This window comes from Epargyreus clarus, unplaced genomic scaffold, assembly GCF_041222505.1.
Source record: "Epargyreus clarus isolate Ecla_fem2 unplaced genomic scaffold, WU_Ecla_fem_2.2 ptg000029l, whole genome shotgun sequence".
Lineage (NCBI taxonomy): Eukaryota > Metazoa > Arthropoda > Insecta > Lepidoptera > Hesperiidae > Epargyreus > Epargyreus clarus.
The window spans coordinates 9,120,526-9,137,914 of NW_027332235.1; the positions used below are offsets into that span (position 1 = coordinate 9,120,526).

General features: G+C 34.6%; 2 protein-coding genes across 5 annotated transcripts; one reads left to right on the top strand and one right to left on the bottom strand.

Annotated features, from left to right (window-relative positions):
• The first annotated feature begins 453 nt into the window (after positions 1 to 453).
• IFT57 (intraflagellar transport 57) lies at positions 454 to 1,946 on the top strand. 3 transcript variants are annotated; one of them, XM_073089341.1, is made up of 2 exons: positions 454 to 529; positions 736 to 1,946. In XM_073089341.1, the coding sequence occupies exon 2, from the start codon at positions 738 to 740 to the stop codon at positions 1,866 to 1,868; it is 1,131 nt and encodes a 376-aa protein (XP_072945442.1). In that variant the 5' UTR covers positions 454 to 529; positions 736 to 737; the 3' UTR covers positions 1,869 to 1,946. The 3 variants fall into 3 exon arrangements, with proteins under 3 accessions (XP_072945442.1, XP_072945443.1, XP_072945444.1); XM_073089342.1 differs by having other exon boundaries at positions 480 to 552; XM_073089343.1 differs by lacking the exon at positions 454 to 529 and adding an exon at positions 563 to 569.
• Positions 1,947 to 5,468: 3,522 nt separating this feature from the next.
• LOC140754382 (xylosyl- and glucuronyltransferase LARGE2s) lies at positions 5,469 to 17,267 on the bottom strand. 2 transcript variants are annotated; one of them, XM_073089390.1, is made up of 13 exons: positions 17,116 to 17,267; positions 16,026 to 16,364; positions 15,199 to 15,397; positions 13,708 to 13,922; positions 12,826 to 13,155; positions 12,351 to 12,503; positions 10,983 to 11,160; positions 10,207 to 10,337; positions 9,632 to 9,787; positions 8,959 to 9,150; positions 8,108 to 8,200; positions 7,007 to 7,137; positions 5,470 to 6,334 (listed from the first exon to the last, which is right to left on the bottom strand). In XM_073089390.1, the coding sequence occupies exons 2-13, from the start codon at positions 16,251 to 16,253 to the stop codon at positions 6,193 to 6,195; spliced, it is 2,148 nt and encodes a 715-aa protein (XP_072945491.1). In that variant the 5' UTR covers positions 16,254 to 16,364; positions 17,116 to 17,267; the 3' UTR covers positions 5,470 to 6,192. The 2 variants fall into 2 exon arrangements, with proteins under 2 accessions (XP_072945492.1, XP_072945491.1); XM_073089391.1 differs by lacking the exons at positions 15,199 to 15,397; positions 17,116 to 17,267 and having other exon boundaries at positions 5,469 to 6,334; positions 16,026 to 16,166.
• Positions 17,268 to 17,389: the final 122 nt, after the last annotated feature.

The following is a 17,389-nucleotide window of genomic DNA, read 5'->3' on the forward strand; positions in this document are numbered from 1 at the left end:
AAAACTTAGCAGATACTATAATGTAAGCATGGGAGAGGGAGGAAAGAGTTTATTATACTTTCACTGTCAAGGGCGACCTAAAATGACTAAAAATCTGTTTACGTAATGTCTCTAAGGTTAGCATGGATGCGGTCTATGCTACTTATTCCTCTGAGGTATCTGCTCAATTAATAAACCTGAATGGCTGACCGTCACGATGATTAAAATGCTGCTCCTGTTCCTATTAGACGATTTCGATGACTCATCAGGAATGTATATTGTGCATGAAATTTGTAGGTACCTGTTATAAGAGGAAAAGTTTATATTAACGGTACGAGGAATTATTAAAAATGAATATCGATTCTAAAAATTCTTACTCGATTAGTAAATGATTTTTCCTCTTGGATTTATTTGAGCATAAAGTTTTTTGTTTGTACTTTGTTATTTTGTCTATGCCTATAATTTGTTTACGCTTGACATTGTTCCCGTCGCTATAGCAACGGATACATAAACAATTAATATTGTTTGTTGAAATCTTTAAAAATATAAGGTATCCACTTTTTACTGTTACTGGTAATAATAAACCAAAGGTACCAAGTAATATTTAGATTTAGATTTTATTACAGGCAAGGTAAGTCAGTTATATTGCTGTGTGGATTGTTGATTAAATGTGTTGTAAATTTAGGGCTGTTCTATTTTAGAAAGAAAAGTACGCTATCATTCACAGTTACGTTTATATTTGTTTGTTATTTACAGTCATGGATCTCAATTTAATGGACAAACTGCGCCTTCTCAAGATCGACACGGAGTTACGACCGCAAATTAAAATGAAGCCCATGAGTCGTTACTACTTTATAGCCGCAACTAATCCCGGCGAACAATTCTTTGTTTTTGCTTCTACAGCTGCTTGGCTAATACGAAAAACCGGAAAAGATTTCGAACAACCAAACGAGGAAGATGACCCGAACTCCATAATCGCTACCATTATGGACATCTTGCGAGAAAAAGAGATAGCCGTGGAATTCTCTTCGCACAAACTCAAACAGGGTTACGGAGAGCAAGTTTGTTACATACTAAATGTTTTAACTGACGAAGCGTTAAAAACAGAGAACTTTGAATGGCAAAAACCAATAGTTGACATCCCTGAGACAGAAGAAACTGCTGACGAAATTGACCAAGTTGAGGACGAGACCGATTTAACCCTGGATACAGTAGAAGAAGACATGTCTATTTATTCCGAGGAATCAGAAGGCGAGGAAACTGGTAAAACAGAAGAAAAGGAATCAAACTCAGTAAGTAATAAATCTTACGATTGGGAAGCATGGAAACTAGAAGTAGAGAGAGTGGCACCAGCGTTAAGATTGAAGATCTCAGCAGATGGTCGCGACTGGCGAGCGAGACACGCTCAAATGAAGACTTACAGAGACGAACTTTACGAACGGTTTAAAACAACAGGAACACAGCTAAACAAACTTCACAACAATGTTACATCGGCGATGGACAAAATCGCAGCTAGAGAGAACATTTTGAATGACCAATTCGAACCTTTAGTCCGTGAATATGGTACACTACTTGACGAACTGAGTAAAGTAACAAATGAATATAAAGAAGTAAGTGTTGGAGTGACAGAGAGACAAGAAATGTTGAACGAGTTAACAGCTAAAGTGGAAACCATAAAACAGAGGACAGAATCCAGAGGATCATCAATGAATGATAATTCCCCACTTGTAACCGCTAAGAAGGCGGTGGAAACATTGAAGAAGGATATCCAAGAACTCGATTTTCAAGTAATAATTCTTCTTTGGCTTTTAATTTCCAAGGAGAATCCGAAGAATAACAACTTCTTTGCGAATGCGGAATCCACGTTAGCGTCCGGTGAAGCTTATTGATTAGATTCTAGTAATAAGAAAATTTGTGTAATTTGAACTAATAAGTATTTTATTGTTTGAAATAAATGTAACAATTTATTATTGTTTTAATAATTGACAATTAAGATGTACATGTACATTGAACATATTAAATATATTCACACTACATATTTATTTTCGGGAAACAATTTTCTTATACCTAAATGATATAATAGCAATACAAAATAAACCGTGCGGTTGGTAAAAATCAATCTATCGATTTTTTTATTACCAAAGCTCGTAGTTTGGACAATCTTGTCTTAGCCATTGTCAAAATTCGATCTATAAGCAAAAAATAGCATATTTTGTATAATAAGAATAAGTGATAGTAGAAAATATGAGATTTTAATCTTTCGTAGGGAAGTTATCATAGGTTTAGTATACACAAGTGTATTAGTAGTATTATACACAAGTGTTCGTTACATCTTCACAGCCTTGTAGGTACGGGCCGTGTCTGTATTGTATGACTGTAAAGTGTATACCATGCTCCGTGTCTGCTACGTTTACTGCCTGTAGATAAACGAAGTCTAATTTGTATTATGTTATATTCCACATAATTAGGTTTATTGGGACTTAAATAAAAAGCTTGATACATAATCAACTATTTATTAACCTTGTACGCGTTAAAATAAGTTATACCAATATAACAGTGCATACATATAAAATTTTAAATTTATTATTATGATCTCTTATTTGTTTAATTTAGCATCAAATCTTAATAATAACAATAATGTAAGTGCAAAAAATTATTGACTGTATAATACACTTTTCAAATCTAGTTTACACTCAGCAGCTTTCTTAAAATATTAAAAAATAATACTTTTATAATGTTCGTCTTTATCCCTTATTAATAATCAAACTATAGATTGTTATAATAAATGTACGGTAAGTTTATAAACGTACCTTATCTACTATTTCCTGCGCTACTAAATGCCATCTCTAAAATTATAACTCTTTGATCAAATTAAAAAACAAATTATTTATTAAAAATAAATACAAAATATTTTCCACCTTTTCTTATTTAACAATACAGTGTTCTAATATTTTAATGGCAAGAAGTATACAAATACAAAAATAATAAAAGAGCGATTTCGATCTAAAAGGAACATATTATGACAATTCCGTAATTAATAAAAATAATTGTACTTAAAACTAATGTACAAAATATATTATGATGAAGACTTTATGTATTTCTAAGATCATTCGTAAATTATTTATCACTATTCAGCATTAACAATAAGCGCTGCTACAGACGAATATAAAAACTTTTGCTACTTTCAGATTAAGAATTTTCAGAACTCTAATGTTAAGTCATTTAAAAGAAGCAAACCTAGTTATTGTGTGACGTCACAAACGGTATTCCATAAAAAAGTCAATGTCTAATGAATACGAAATAATTTACGTACTACACACATTTAGGATTTCACTCAAAATTAAATTAATATTTAAAATGGAAACTTATTTTTTCTACCTATTTGTGACGTCACAAGATGAAAAGGATATTACAAAAAAGTCGTAACTTTTAATGAATGAATATAAAATTATTTACGGATGACCTTAGTTGCTTTATGTTAATGTTAAATTAAATATAAAAAATATTAATCATTATTATTTTAAATGATGACTACAAAATATGGCAAGTAAGGTATTTTTCATTTGAATCTTTAGGTTGAAATCCGAAACTATAAATAATACGTGGACTTTTTGTCAAAAATAACTGCGGACTAGGGAAATATACTAAAAATCAATGATGCAATTTTAGTATTTATCAAAATCGGCCTTCTCGCATTTAGCTATCTCTTATAGTATGGGACTTGGCCCTGAAGGCCCACTTGCAAAATACACCCTATATATTTTTATGAACAACAATCATATCTAACGAACATATTATGTTCACGCACACATATGTATAAAAATGGAAACTTTCTGTACCGAAAAAAGATACGTATTTTAATTAAAATTTAGTTCATTTTAAATTTTCAACAACTTTGTATCTTGCACTTAATGAAAGTATGTGAATTTTATTTAGTACTTTGGCTTAGTTGACACTTGAGTATTCATATTAGCAATATTATGCATCGTATTTTTTTAAGAATAGGAAGCAAGCAAGCAAAAATAATGCAAATATTGTTATAAAGTGCTAAAACTTGCCAACCTTCATATTATTTAGCAATATTTTTTTAAATAACTTTTTAATTACTACAACACATTCCATTATTCAATATACTTAAAATATTTAAACAATCTTGTGTTAAAAATTATTCAAAAAACACATTTTTTTCCATAAAATAAAAAAAAAATATAGGGAATGTACTTACAACGTAAATAAAATCATTTGTTACATTTTTAACAGTAACAGATAATATAATATTTCCAGCCTCACTCTTTGGTTTGATGTCAGATCCAATTAAAAAAATATATTATTTATGGTATTTTTTTATCCGTGGTTTATCTTATTCCGTGACACTTAAAAATAATAAAAAGTGTCATTCTACCTAATCTAACCTATCTAAGGTTATGTTACTTTGTTTTTTTAATAGTTGGGTTAGACTAGACAGGCCACAATCATTACTTTGATCATTTTTAGTGTTCTTTTTTCCATAAATGTTTATATATTTTAGTATTGATCGCGATTCAGATCATTTTTGACTTAGAATTAATACTTAAAAGATAAAAATATTTGATCAATAGCGTAGCTCCACTTGTATTAATTTAAATTATTGTTATTATGGAGAATCTTGCGTTCAATTATCTCAATAAAAAACCTTTCGAAAACAAACCTAATTACACAAAATAATCAAAATTATTAGGCTGGTATAGTCATCGCCAAACTCCTAGTCCGCTCTGAAGTTGTTGCGAGCAGGTGTAGTCAACAATTTGCTATAGCGATGCGATTCATTTCTATATTCGGAGCGGACTAGCAGTTTGGCGCGGACTCTACCCGACTGTGGAGGGTAATGTCTTTAGATCGTACGTATGTCTCATTCTTTGACACGCCCTACAGCTGAAACGGCTTGACGGATTTTAACATATGAGGTGTAGTTGGATTCGTCTAAATTGTGGGAGTAACATACATAGTAATATATACATATAATACATACATAATAACATATAATATAATACATACATAGTAACAAACATAGGCATTATTTTTAAGCAGTAGGGTTTTGTTTAATCAATAATAATTTAATACTTTTAATAATATACACGATTTCATCTAATAAGTCTTCGGTTTTTATAGGAAAAGGTATTCGTTGCATGGATTAGTCATATTATGTCTCCCTACGCTTCTACTACTAGTTCTTCTACATTGTTATATTTTAATTCTTTTGTCTCTTTCTGTTATAATTTCAAATGCCGACGCGAACAACATACTTCAAATAATAGCTAAAACGTGTTAAGCGCTTAGAAATCCGGGTGTTAAATCACCCCAAAGAAGTAACTAGCCATTTACAAGTGAATGTATAATATGCTTATAATTGCCCTTATCTTCAAATTGCTCTTCAAATAACACAGATAAACAGTAACAATATTACAAAGTAACAATAGGCGCAATTATAGTTATCACATTAATAATTAGTATAGAGTGCGCCTGTATCACAAACACTTTGGTTCCAATCGTAGGTAGATGCTAGGTCTGTTCAAAGGTAACTTCAAAGGCAATGTAATCCTTACTAATCCTTACTAATATTATAAATCCGAAAGTAACTCTGTCTGTCTGTCTGTCTGGTTGTCTTTTCTTCACGCCTAAACCACTGAACAGATTTTAATAAAATTTTGTACAAAGATAGTCTGAGATCCAAGAAAGGACATAGGATAGTTTTTATCCTGGAAATCCCACGGGAACTAGGGATGACGATCTAAGATCGATTAATCGGAGAATCGATCTTTTGGACCAAAAAAATCGATATTTCGATATTTTAATCGATATTAGTAAGGATTTAATCGTAAACTATGCATTTGATCAAGTGAAGATCTGTAGCAAAGTTGTTGTCCATGAGCCCATGAAGGTTTCAGAGTTGGTACGACCAATTTTCGCCAGATGGCGACACTGTCATTCCAATGAAGGTACGAATTTTCAGTTTTATGTATGTTAGTATGTCATATTATTTTCTTTTAAACGCGGGCGAAGCCGCGGGCAGTAACTAATATATTATAACTTTCACAGCATATTTCACTAGAATTACGATGTTTATTATTATAACAATGAAATTAGCTAACATTTAAATTTGATGTGGTGTTCTCATCTGTTTTTACTGTTCATATCAGAGTAGACTCTATACTTTATTACTCTGAGCTACTTGATTTAGGTATTTGGTTTTTGGTTCAATAACAAACTTTTCGCTTGTCCCAAGTATAGCGAGTCCGGTTTGGATGGTTCATCCAGTGTCACGTTGTATTTTCTGTTCAGATCTTCCATGAATTCCTGCTTTAAAAGTGCCAGGCAACTGAAATTGAATATAAGAAGTAAATTAATTATAATCCTATTATTTAATTTTAATAATGTCGTGGAATTGACGTGTTCGGATGTGTAACGGGTACTCATGATACACGGTTTTAATAATTTTTTGTAGGTTTAAATCCACACGCATGTTACTTGTAATCTTTATTTTCATATGTACATTCAAACGGATCGCAAAGCGACTGCAAGTGTTTTACGCGTTCGGAGGGGACATGCTTGCAAGCGTAAGGACGTGTATGATTTAACATAGTATATTTTGCGTCAAACTGCTAGTCCACTCTGAATATAGAAATGTATTGCGTCGCTATAGCAAATTGACTACACCTGCTCGCAACAATTCAGAGTGGACTAGCAGTTTGATGCGGACTATAACTGGCTACTAACACCAAGGGTGTCACAGTGGTCATTAAACAATCCCTCGAGTCCGACTTGCACTTGGTCACTATTATTTTGTGATGAAAACCTGATAAAATGGCTGCGGGGGTAGCGGATGATATGCCTGGATTTTACAATAAAAACTTGTAACTTTAGTTTTTATTTTAAATTATAAAAAAGGAACAAATACCAAATTTCCCCTGTGACCAAAAAATCTTACACTGCGTTTGCATCTGACCAACACAAGCCTTTATTAATTTTTTATAAGTCCTATATACGTTACATGCGGTAGTGCGGGTCCGCGCGGAAGGCGGTGATGTCGGGCGAGGGCGCGTGCGGCGTGTGCACCACGAACGCGCCCGGCAGCACCTGCGCGCGGTAGCCCTGCGCGCGCAGCTCCACGCTGTGCGACACCTGGAGGTTTGATGAGCGAAACTTGTTGGGGTCATTGTACATTTTAGCGGCTGTGTCACGTGACCACAGTCGTACAGTCGCGAGTCCATTTATGTGGCGACTTCTAATAGACTGTTGTGTATCACGTGATTGCAATACTACAGTCACGCGTCAATTTATAGGGTGCCTTCTAACTAACCGCTGTGTGTCACGTGACACGTCCTACAATTATGTTTACATTTATAAAGTGTGTTCTAATTAACCGATGTATGTCACATGACTGCAGGCCTATAATTCTACAGTTTCGCATCAATTTATAAGGCGCCTTCCAATTAATCGCTGTGCGTCACGTGACTCCAGTACTACAGTCGCTCATACATTTAAAGCTCGCCTTCTAAGTAACCGCTGTGTATCACGTGATTGCCGTCTTATAGTCCTACAGTCGCGCATTTATTTATAAGACGCCTTCTTACTAACCGGTGTGTGTCACGTGACTGTAGCTACAATTCTACGTTGCGCATTCATTTACAAGATGCCATCTAATAAACCGTCGTGTGTCACGTGACCGCAGTACTACAGTCGCGTGTTTATATAAATTAAACCATCACTTTATACTTCCTAATAACGCCAGCATTAAATACTGCTGTGTTCCACTTTGAAGGATGTAAATTTATTCGAGACATTCAAACTTGGTTCTAAGGGGTAGCCATGCATCTGTGACCGACCTCAGTAGAAATATGGGATTGATTACAGATCTCCTTGATCAGTAGAAGCCACTTACCATACGCTGGATTGCATGATTTGCTCGAATATACATAATAATGAAACGTAGAACTGCAGCAACAAATTTTATATATCTGGTGAGAAAAATACGATTACAGTAGTAGATATTCTCAATTTTTTATTTTTTATTTATAGCGAATGATTGAAACATGCACAAGTAAAGTATTAGCAGTTCTTACAATGTTATAAAAAAAGTAAAATGACGTACCTTATTCCAACCAAATCCAGAAAACCTAGTATCGTATTTTGGGACTGTCCGGTGCACCACCAAATACGGCTCGTAGTCAAACTGCCATTCCACCTGGAAAGAGAAATATACACACTTAATGCCAGAATCAATACGTTAGACCATATACTAAGACGGAAAAGGATACATGAGTTTCGTTTGGGTGATTAGACCCAGTCGAAAGTAAGCTTTTAAATTTGATGGCAAAACTATCAAAAATGGTTAAATCATCTGTGGTTCGACTTCGGCGGCACTACTGCCACACCTAGTTCTGCCTAATAACAGCTGTGTTAGGCGCTGCTGTGTTCTGGTTTGAAGGGTGTGGTAAGGGAGACATACTTTTCCGAGACGTTCCAGCTTAGTCCTCAATGGTAGTGGCGCAATAGTGGCCAACTCGATTTTTACCCACTTTGAACGGGCTGATTAATTTAAAATTTTGAATACTTATGAAGAACCAGTGAAAAATACACGATTTTAATAATTTTGCCCTATTTTAATAATTCATCACGTCAAGATGGTCAGGATTAATAATTTTAGTGTGGTTTTTGGTTTTCAAACTACATTTATTTATACTTCAATCTCAGACGACCTGCGTGGCGGAGCGGTCACCATGCCGGTCTGACGCGCAAAGGGTCCCGGGTTCGATCCCCGGCCAGACAGATATCTAAATGATTAGAATTTAGATTGAATTTCGATTTCTGTTTCTGGGTCTGGGTGTTTGTGTATTTGTATATGTGTGTGTCCATGGCACCCACGACACAGGGAATCCTAGTGTGGGGCTGTGAGTGTAGTAAGCGTTTATTTATTTATATTATTATGAATTATAAACATACATCATAAGGTGCCACAGCAGTGGTCCACCTCGAATAGTTGGTAGCCCGGTGTCCTCTCGGCCACTCCCGTACACGAAATGGTGCCACATCCCCGTCAGAGTGCAGGATGGACAGCCTGGCCAACAGTGCCGCCTTGTCCCGTGGCACAGATGCCCTGTAACGCTGGGTTTCGAATGCTGGTACTACTAGACACTGGAAATGTAAACATATAGTATACTTTAAATGTAACATATAATATACTTAAAGTCTTTAATGAAAAATTACATATCATTTTATTTATAAACTCGTGAGAATTACAGAAATAATCTGCACATTTCGTTTTATCATTCCATCCTAACTATCCTAAATATGATTATATTATAAAATCAAAAGTGATTTTGTTTGTTTATATGTTTCTTTTTTTGCTACACTTTCACGGCTTAACTGACAAACGGATTGTAATTAAATTTAATAATTAACATATTGTACACACGTTCTCAAGGGTCCAGACAAGGACTGTTTATCTCGAAAAAAAAGTACCGCTCCTGAGAGATAGATATTTAGATCTCGCGGGCAAAAGCTAGTAAGTTATAAATGTTGTTATTATTTCAAGAGACTTAATAACTCACCAGGGGAAGCCCCCTGAAGGGTGGAAAGTAAACGAATATCATTTCAAAATCGTAATAGCCCTTACCTTTTTCTGTGGGTAAGGGTTAATAAGCCTGATAGCGGACCGCAGATGGTCGTATAACCCAGCCATTGGCACGAAGTCTCCGTCCATCAGGAACACGTACGGTGTTTGTACGTTCTCTAACGCCACGTTACGGAGGTAGTTCACTGGGTAGTGGACCTATGATGTAAAACATTTAGAGGTTCACCATTATTTGAGTCTAAGTAGATATGTTATAGGTTATAGGATAATTAATTTTGTTTTTTTTTCCTTTTCCTTGCATGTGGGTTATTATTGTGTCATAATATATGAAGATGAAATGAAGTATATGATATGAAGATGTATAGATGAAATGACCCTATGAAAATATATCGACAAACATATACGATAGGCTACACTCGAAAAAAAGAGGGAGATCCATGTAGCCATAATAATTATCTGTTGGTGACTGCAGAATTTAAATAATTGCACTATATAGGAACATGTTGTTGAGCGAATAAACTTAAGCTCATTTAAATTATTACTACGTGTGTAAAATAGCTTTAAATATTCAACCTTTATCGATAGGATATAAAGATAAAATTTAATAGTATACAAACCGAATCATGTTTAAATACAAGATGGTAGGCAACATTTCTTCTAGTACTTAACGTGTCCGGAGAGTCCCGTATAAAGTTTTCTAGTTTCGTCACTTCACAGTCTGACAGGTAGATGGCAGCACTAATCGGGCCTAGAAAAGTTAAATTGTCTGAATAGGTAACTTTTTGTAAAAATGGTGAATTTTTAAACACATATGACGTGAAAACATAAAAACAGAACAAAAACAGCATGTACAAACAACAAAACGAATTTATCAGTTGTATCCTAGCTTCTGAATGCTTGATAAATTACTGTATCCAATTCGCAGACACTTAAAAATAATTATTGACTTCAATGACAGAAGTTGACTTCAATGAATTCATACTTCGCATCGAATGAAATCAAATTTCTTTATTAAATTGTTTCCTACTTTCCCCATAATTAATCAGTTTGTCTAAGAACTGTATCCGATGTTGTACAGAGAGTGACAAAATATTTTAACGTCAAATTTATTGACAAGTTACCTTCTCAAGGGTATCTACAATCCATAGACAGATAAAACTGATTGTGTTGTGCAAGAGTAGTATTATTTTCTTTATTGTCCATGGTACAGCTGGCTATTGTTATTTTATGTTCAGATATTTTTTTAATGAACAATGGATTTATTAAATGCTTAGAGAAAATATCTTACTCATTTGTATAACATTACAATATAGCTTTTATGACAGCTATAAGAAGTTAGAATCAAATCAAACTTTATTTACAACTTGTCTCCTATCCATAACCTGTCACCTACCTTCCCAATGCTTGACCAGTCTCTCCAGAAACTGTATCCTATCCATCGACAGTTGTAGTACAATGGTGACGTCAAAATCATCCACATCGTGGTAACTATACTCCATGTAGAACAGATGAGTCCGGAGTTTGACTCTCTGGGCGGCACGGAAGGTTAAACAGAGGTCCGAATGGTTGAACTGTAAAAAAAAAAGATTAAGTAAAAAAATTGTACAACTCTTTGTTGTTTGAATTCAGAGGTTCTAGCACATCTATTTTTGTCTTATAGGAGTGTTAAGCGCTGCTGTGTTCTGGTGTGATACGTCTGGTAAGGGAGACATACTTTTGAAGGTTGTAGAACCCTTGTTGTTTGACTCCGGTGGCACCACTGCCACTCTTATTTCTGGCTAATAGCAGTGTTAAGCGCTTCTGTGTTTGAAAGGGAGACATACTTATCCGAGACGTTCCCACTTAGTCCTCATGGGTAGCAAAATATCTATGGGGAACTCAGGTAGGAATCTAATCTTATCTGGGGTTGATTACAGAAGTCCATGGGCGGCAGTAGCCATTTAATATCGGGTGGACTGCATGCTCGTCTGCTACTCCTATATTATATAAAAAAAAAAAAACAAAAAAAAAATATCTGACGCGTTCCAACTTAGTCCTTAGAAGTAGCGGCGCATCTGTGGCCGATCTCCGGTAGGATATAGTCTTATCTGGGGTTGATTACAGATGTCCATTGGCGGCAATAGCCGCTTAACATCAGGTGGACTGCATGCTCATTTGCAACTTCTATTATATCAATAAAATTGGGGCGTCGGTACCATCATAGCCGATATATAACAGATATGAGCATTTCGTATAGAGATAAATACATTTTAAATTAAAAAATCATTCTGGAAATTTTGAGTGTAAATATATTTGGGAAAATAAGTAGGTGACTTATTTAGTTTATGATTATGTTTTTCCTTTTATTTTTGTACTTTTTAACATACCAACTCTTAGATAATATTTGATTTTGTTTAAGTGATAACACTCAAGGAGTCTGGCTATCAATTTATACGTATATATTATACGATGTATGTTGTGTTCTGCTTCAGGTCTTATAAATAAAATAAGAATTCCTAACAACAGCAGTGTTAGGCGCTGCTGTTCCGGTTTGAAGGGTGTGGTAAGGGACACATACTTTTTCGAGGCGTTCCAACTTAGTCCTCAGGGGTAGCGGCGCATCTGTGGCCGACCTTAGGTAGGAATATCTAATCCTATCTGGGGTTGATTACAGATGTTCATGGGCGACAGTAGCTCCTTACCTTAAAAAAAAAAAACAAAAATTCGTTAACATCATCAAGCCTGTTATTTCTACGATCCCACATGTATATAACACAAATACCTTATATGTAACTATTTCAGGTTGTGTACACCTATGTAGCTTCTCTCGTAGCAAGTTCCCATCAAAGTTCACATAGGATTGATGTATATTCCTGAAGTAATCTGCGTCCCGTATCCTGATGTGATATTTGCTTGGTGAGTTCCAATGGATAATCTGAAGGGATTTGCAGCAGGATTAAAATTTGTATCTACTCGTAAATCAGTCTAATAACTCGATTTTGTTTCTAACTTAACTACAGTGTTTCACATTTTTTTGGAAAGGTTTTCTTTTTGTTGTCTGTTAACTGTCAGAATACAATGTTAAAATGAAACATTACACATACATTTATATATTTTTTTAATTTTTACATGTTACTTTTTAATCCTGATATTATATTAACATCTTTTACTTTCAATATCTAAGCCTTTGCATACTATCTTCACAATTTATTATACAGTCACCAATCATCATTCTTAAAGAAGTAAAGTTACTTTACCTTTACATTATTCCGATCCTCCTCATAGCAACCTTTCGCCAACGTCTTCGTGGACATCTGAACATTGTACTGGCAACTCATATTAAACACTATACTAGGATTAGCTTTAATCATCGCATTGATAACGTCCTGATCAGCTAGCGTCGTCTGTTTCAACCTATCAATGTTACTGTTCACGGCGTCCATCCACAGATTGGTCCAGTTGGCACCGTTGCGTATCTTCTGCAAGTCTAGCAACATTACTCCCGTATTGTAGCCCCTGCCTAATGCCGGCCATCGCTTCGTTGTGTGGAAATACCAGTCGCTTTCATTCTCCACTAAGCCTATGAACTGAAATTTACGTAATTTACATTATTATAAAGGGTACCCATGTAAATTGTAAAACTACTGTTAGAAATACAATATGGATATAAGTGATATCATATTGATATTGCACTAGTATGTATTGCATTAATATTTATTAATAATATCATAATTGTACTGATGTGTATGAATAAATAACAAACAAAAGTTTAAATGCAGTATGTAGGATATTGCATCTATATTTTTGTCAGGCAGGCTAATTCGGCTAGTAGTAATCTACTACATATAATTGCAATAAATGCTTTTACCATATTGCACAGATAACATTTTGATATTGCCATAATTGTTAAGTATTTTGTGACAAAACTGGCCTGTAGCAATATGCTTCTACCATATTTCATTGGTAACATTTGACATTGCCAAAGTGAATTGTTATAATTATTTCATTAATGTATTGTTATTATGTATACGAAGTTAAATCCATTAATACAATTTAAATACAATTATTTGCCTTTTTTCGAATAAATTAATTTCATTCTTACTTTCTTACAAATAAGACTTAATAGTAATACTACTTACCTGATCATCAGTCATATTTCGAAACAAAGCCCAGAGTTCAGCCACATCACACAAGAAAGTCAAGTCTGAATCAAGTACTATGACTTGTTTGAGCGTCTCTGGGAGAATACTCGGGAAGAGTAGCTTGACCATCGCATAGATGCCGGAGTAGTGGCTGTTCGGGATCCACCTCACTTGCGCCAGACGGTTTTGTGCATTGTAACATGTATATTTCACTGAAATTCATAAGGTATGGTATGATAGGGTAATATTGGTGCTGGGGTATAAAAAAACTATATGACTGAAATGGTAGATTATATTGGCATTTAATTTTTTTTAATTTAAGATTGGAGTGGCAAATAAGGGTGCAGTTCATCAACAACCCATTACTGTCCCACTGCTGGGCACGGGTCTCCTCTCATAATGAGTAGGATTAGGCCATAGTCCACCGCGCTGGCCAAGTATTGTAGACTTTACATACCTTTGAGATTTTTTTATAAATCTCTCAGGTATGCAGGTTTCCTCACGATGTTTTCCTTCACCGTTTAGCAAGTGATAATTAATTTCTAATACGCACATAACTTTTTGAAAAATCAGAGGTGCGTGCCTGGGATTTGAACCTCGGACCCCTCGATCGAGAGGCCGAGCTTCTTAACCACTAGGCTATCTGACTGCCGTAAAAAAGTTATATGACTGAAATTGTAGATTACATTGTCATTTAATTTTTTTTTATATAAGATTGGAGTAACAAATGCCTCATTTGTTACTCCAATCTTATGCCTCATTTGTTACTCCAATCTTATATAAAAAAAAATTCAGCAGTTCACTTGATGGTAAGTAGTCACTGCCGCTCATAGTTATCGGTGACAATCTCAATAATAATGTAGAACAGGGTTTCTATTTGAACCTGATCACAAATATGTAGCCGACCCTGGAACTAAGATGGTTGACTGATATGTATATTAGCGAGCATCCATACCCTTCAATTGAAAGGTAACTGATTTACTCCAGAAAAGGATGTTGTCATGGTACCTCCCCGTTTGATTCATATTTAAATTAAATGAAATTAAAAATAATGTAGATAGTATATTGAAGGTGGTAGTATCCTTTGCGGTTCGACTCCGGCAGCACCACCGCCACAACTATTTCTGCCTCATAACAGCAGTGTTGACCGCTGCTGTGTTTTGGTTTGAAGGGTGTAAGGGAGACATACTTTTCGAAAGCATTCCAGCTTAGTCCTCAGGGGTAGCGGCGCATCTGTGGCCGACCTCAGGTAGGAATATCTAATCCTATGTGGGGTTGATCACACATGTCCATGGGCGGCAGTAGCCACTTACCATCAGGTGGACTGCATGCTCGTCTGCTACTCCTATATTATAAAAAAACAAAAAAAGAGATAAAGATAAGATGAAATGATAACCCAGATTAGATAAACAACATGAGAAATGACTTCTACCTTTCATACAAAGAAACCACCCATTCATAAATAGTTCCCATAAAAACCAAGCTTACCATCAGGCAAGTCCCAAGTGTTATATAGCTCGCTTATAGTATGCTGTGACTCCGAGTCTACCACCATGTGGAAGTGGATGGGATTCTGGCGCTGATGCAGAAGGGATTTCAACATGGACGTGATGATCCTCGTGCATTTCCCCATGCAAACCAGAGCTATGTGGACCGTCTCACAGAGTGTGCCCAGAGCATCTGGGATCTAAAATATTTTAGTTATATATAAATAAATATGTATAATATGATAACATACTGGGGCTGTATACATATTGCCACAAAAATATGTCAACAGCGCCGCCTATGGGGTGCAAAATCCAAAAGCTAAAATCTATAAAGCTGGAAACAACTTGAAGAAATGTCTTTGAAATAAGTTAAGCAGTTTAATATTAGCATAAGAAACACAGTAACACATGATTTATATGATATTAAGATATCTTGGGAGTACTCATCCTCCCTGATCCCAAACAAGGCATAATCTGTACAAAAGCAACCAGACAACTAATAACTATACAACTAATAACATATTGTTAAAGTTATATTTAAATAAATAATTCTATGAAGTGGTCTAAAATTAATGAAAAGTTTTTAAGTTATAGTCCTTTAGGCTCGCTATATGAAATAAAAAAATTAGTGATAAGATTTTTGTCACGGAAGCAGTTACATTGGAACGCTACATAATATATAAGATATGATACGATGACACAACATGTTTTCCGAATCATTCCAGCCGTTATCGAGTTTTCCCGAGACTACCGAAATATATATATAGATAAGACACAAGCAATGAATTACAGAAACCATTACCACCTATAAATAATAAATACACTTACTTCAGGAACATGGTACGTAGTTTTGGAGTCAACCGTCATTTGCCTCATCACACTCTGTGACAGTTGCAGCTGTGTTTTGAACACCTTATTCTGGGTTTCCAGCACACTAATCCGAGATATCAACCACCAGTAATACACTACGGAGACAGCTATCCAGATACCAAAGGGTACCCCTAGCCAGGGTCGAAGAAATAAACAGGAGATGACATTGTTTAATTTTTGAGTCATTTTAATAATCCATCTTGGTTTTATTATGTACTTTGAATGTTCTATATTAGTTATTATGACATATTTGTAATTTAAATTGTAACAAATGTAAGTTTATGTTGTCACTTGAGTCTGTAACAAGAATAGCTGCTATAAAAAGTGATAATCATTTTAAAATAGTTACAAAAAGGTTTAATGAAAATGTGATAGCAACCACTCTAATATTGGTGACTTGTAAGTGCAAAACATAACATATTATCAGTGGAAACTTGTTATTGGCCTTTATGTACCTATTCTTCCCTTTTAATTTATGTATAGCTGTATGTAGCTGTAAGTTTCCCAAAATTGTAAAATAAAATAAAATAAAATTATTGTCTCCCATACTCCCCCTTGCACAGAAGATGCCTAAATAGGACATTAATAAATTGAAATATAAGTTACACTTTTTACATCTACAGCTCTTTCCTATATAGTGGGTGCCTTATCATGATAATATATTGATAAAATTAAATTTTCTGGCTGTAACCTTAGCTCACTGCAAAGCAAAGGTCTCTCCCTAAAACTTGGATGGCTTGAAGTGTTATAGAGCACTTGGTTATAGTGTCTAATCTAAAAGTAATACACTGGATCAAATTTGTCCAATGCCGAAAGACCAACGCAATAATGAAGTAATTACTAACTTATAACGGTAATAATATTAATAAATAACCGAGCCGATTATAGATACAGGGGTACGATTTCCTGTTAGTCTACAAATTTACAGTTTCCCTAATGTTTTCTTTTCTCAAGTTAATCAGAACTATGAGCGCTTATAAATTTGTTACCGGAAATAAATAATTAATTAACTTTATACGCAGAGAGCCAGTCTAATAAATGTACTTACATAATGCTTAAAAAATATAGATGACACTTAATATAACAGTTAAAAGACGCTAAATGTATAACACGACACAATAATTAACAACATTTATTGATTTACTTTATCACCAAAATGTAAAAACAAATCAATTGAATTTGAAATGTCAGTCTTCAATTAGTTCGAATTTGACGTTGTCAAAGTCAGGTGTCACTTTAATATTTTTTAAAACTAAGCAAAGGCTTTCGTCAGACAGACTAATATAACGACATGGTTTATAATTAAAATTATTTAAATATTT